The sequence below is a fragment of the Pygoscelis adeliae genome, unplaced genomic scaffold (assembly GCF_000699105.1).
Source record: "Pygoscelis adeliae isolate BGI_AS28 unplaced genomic scaffold, ASM69910v1 Scaffold595, whole genome shotgun sequence".
Taxonomy (NCBI): domain Eukaryota; kingdom Metazoa; phylum Chordata; class Aves; order Sphenisciformes; family Spheniscidae; genus Pygoscelis; species Pygoscelis adeliae.
The window spans coordinates 27,326-28,439 of NW_008824857.1; the positions used below are offsets into that span (position 1 = coordinate 27,326).

Sequence of the window (1,114 nt, forward strand, 5' to 3'; positions counted from 1 at the left end):
GTTGTGGCCGTGCAACCGCCGGCAGGAGGAAGGCGTGTGGCCCCTCTGCCACGCTCCCACCCCATCCCACTGGCCGGGTGCCCCGAGGACCAGGCTGCTCCCTCCATCGCCCGCTGCTGGGACAGGGTCTCTCTCCTTTCCCTGTTCCCGTGTGCCTCCGACCCCCCCGCTCCCAGGGACCCCCCTTTTCTCCCAAAACTCAGGCTTTGGGAAATTTCCCATCTGTGCCTCCAGCAATGGCCCTGGCCACCCTGAGTCACGGCTCAGGGATGTCCTCGCCTCCCCGGTCCGACCAGCCCGGCCAGGCTGGTGCCGGTGACACGGTTTCACGTGGCCGGGTGGGACACCGGCGTGGTAATTAGCATCCCCTGGAGCCGCCGACGCGCCGGCCGCCTTTCCCAACTCCCGGCACGAGCCTGCTGCAACCGCAGCAGGGCACGAGCCGACTCTCGGAGACGCCGATGGGGACCTTTGCCAGCAGCTGCCAAAACCTTTTGCCACCACCGCCAAAACCTTTTGCCACCACCGCCAAAACCTTTCGCCACCACCGCCGCCAGGTCCCCACCTTGAGTAACGCAGAACTTTTTGAGTGGAAAATGATGCAGCGCAATAGGTGGGGACCGGGATGACCAGAAATGTGGGTGGCCAGCGAGCGCCGGGCAAAGCCCATCTCCACCGGGAGGGTCTCTCCGGGAGGGAGCTTGGTCCCTGCAGGTGTCCCCACAAGAGTGGCACAAGCTCTGGGATGCCAGTGTCACCCGTCCCGGCTCTCTCGGGTGGCGGCGTCAGGGCTCGCACATTTTCGGTTCGGGATGAGGAGCAGCAGCGCCGGTTGCCCTGGCAATGCGAGATGCTCTCCTCCAGACGGGGAGAGTATTTGGCATTGCTAAAAATACTTCCTAACTCAGCTGTGACACCACCCGCCCATGTCACACCCCTGCTGCCCCAGGGCTCAAGCCGGGTGGGTGCCGTCCCTGCTGGTACCCAGAGCCGGCCCTGGGCCAGCTTGCCCTGGGTGGCCTGGCCTGGGGGGCTGGACCAGGGAGCCCCTGGGGCCCCACCAGCCTCCCTGGCTCCGGCAGACCCGGTGGGGTCACCAGCGCCGGTCCCTCCC

General features: G+C 66.4%; 1 protein-coding gene across 1 annotated transcript in view; it reads left to right on the top strand.

Annotated features, from left to right (window-relative positions):
• Positions 1-461: 461 nt before the first annotated feature.
• LOC103917196 overlaps positions 462-1,114 on the top strand; it is a 2,641-nt gene continuing 1,988 nt past the window's right edge. Inside the window, exon 1 of the mRNA XM_009324306.1 lies at positions 462-613. Coding sequence (XP_009322581.1) covers positions 462-613 — 152 coding nt within the window. The remainder of the gene's footprint in view (positions 614-1,114) is intronic.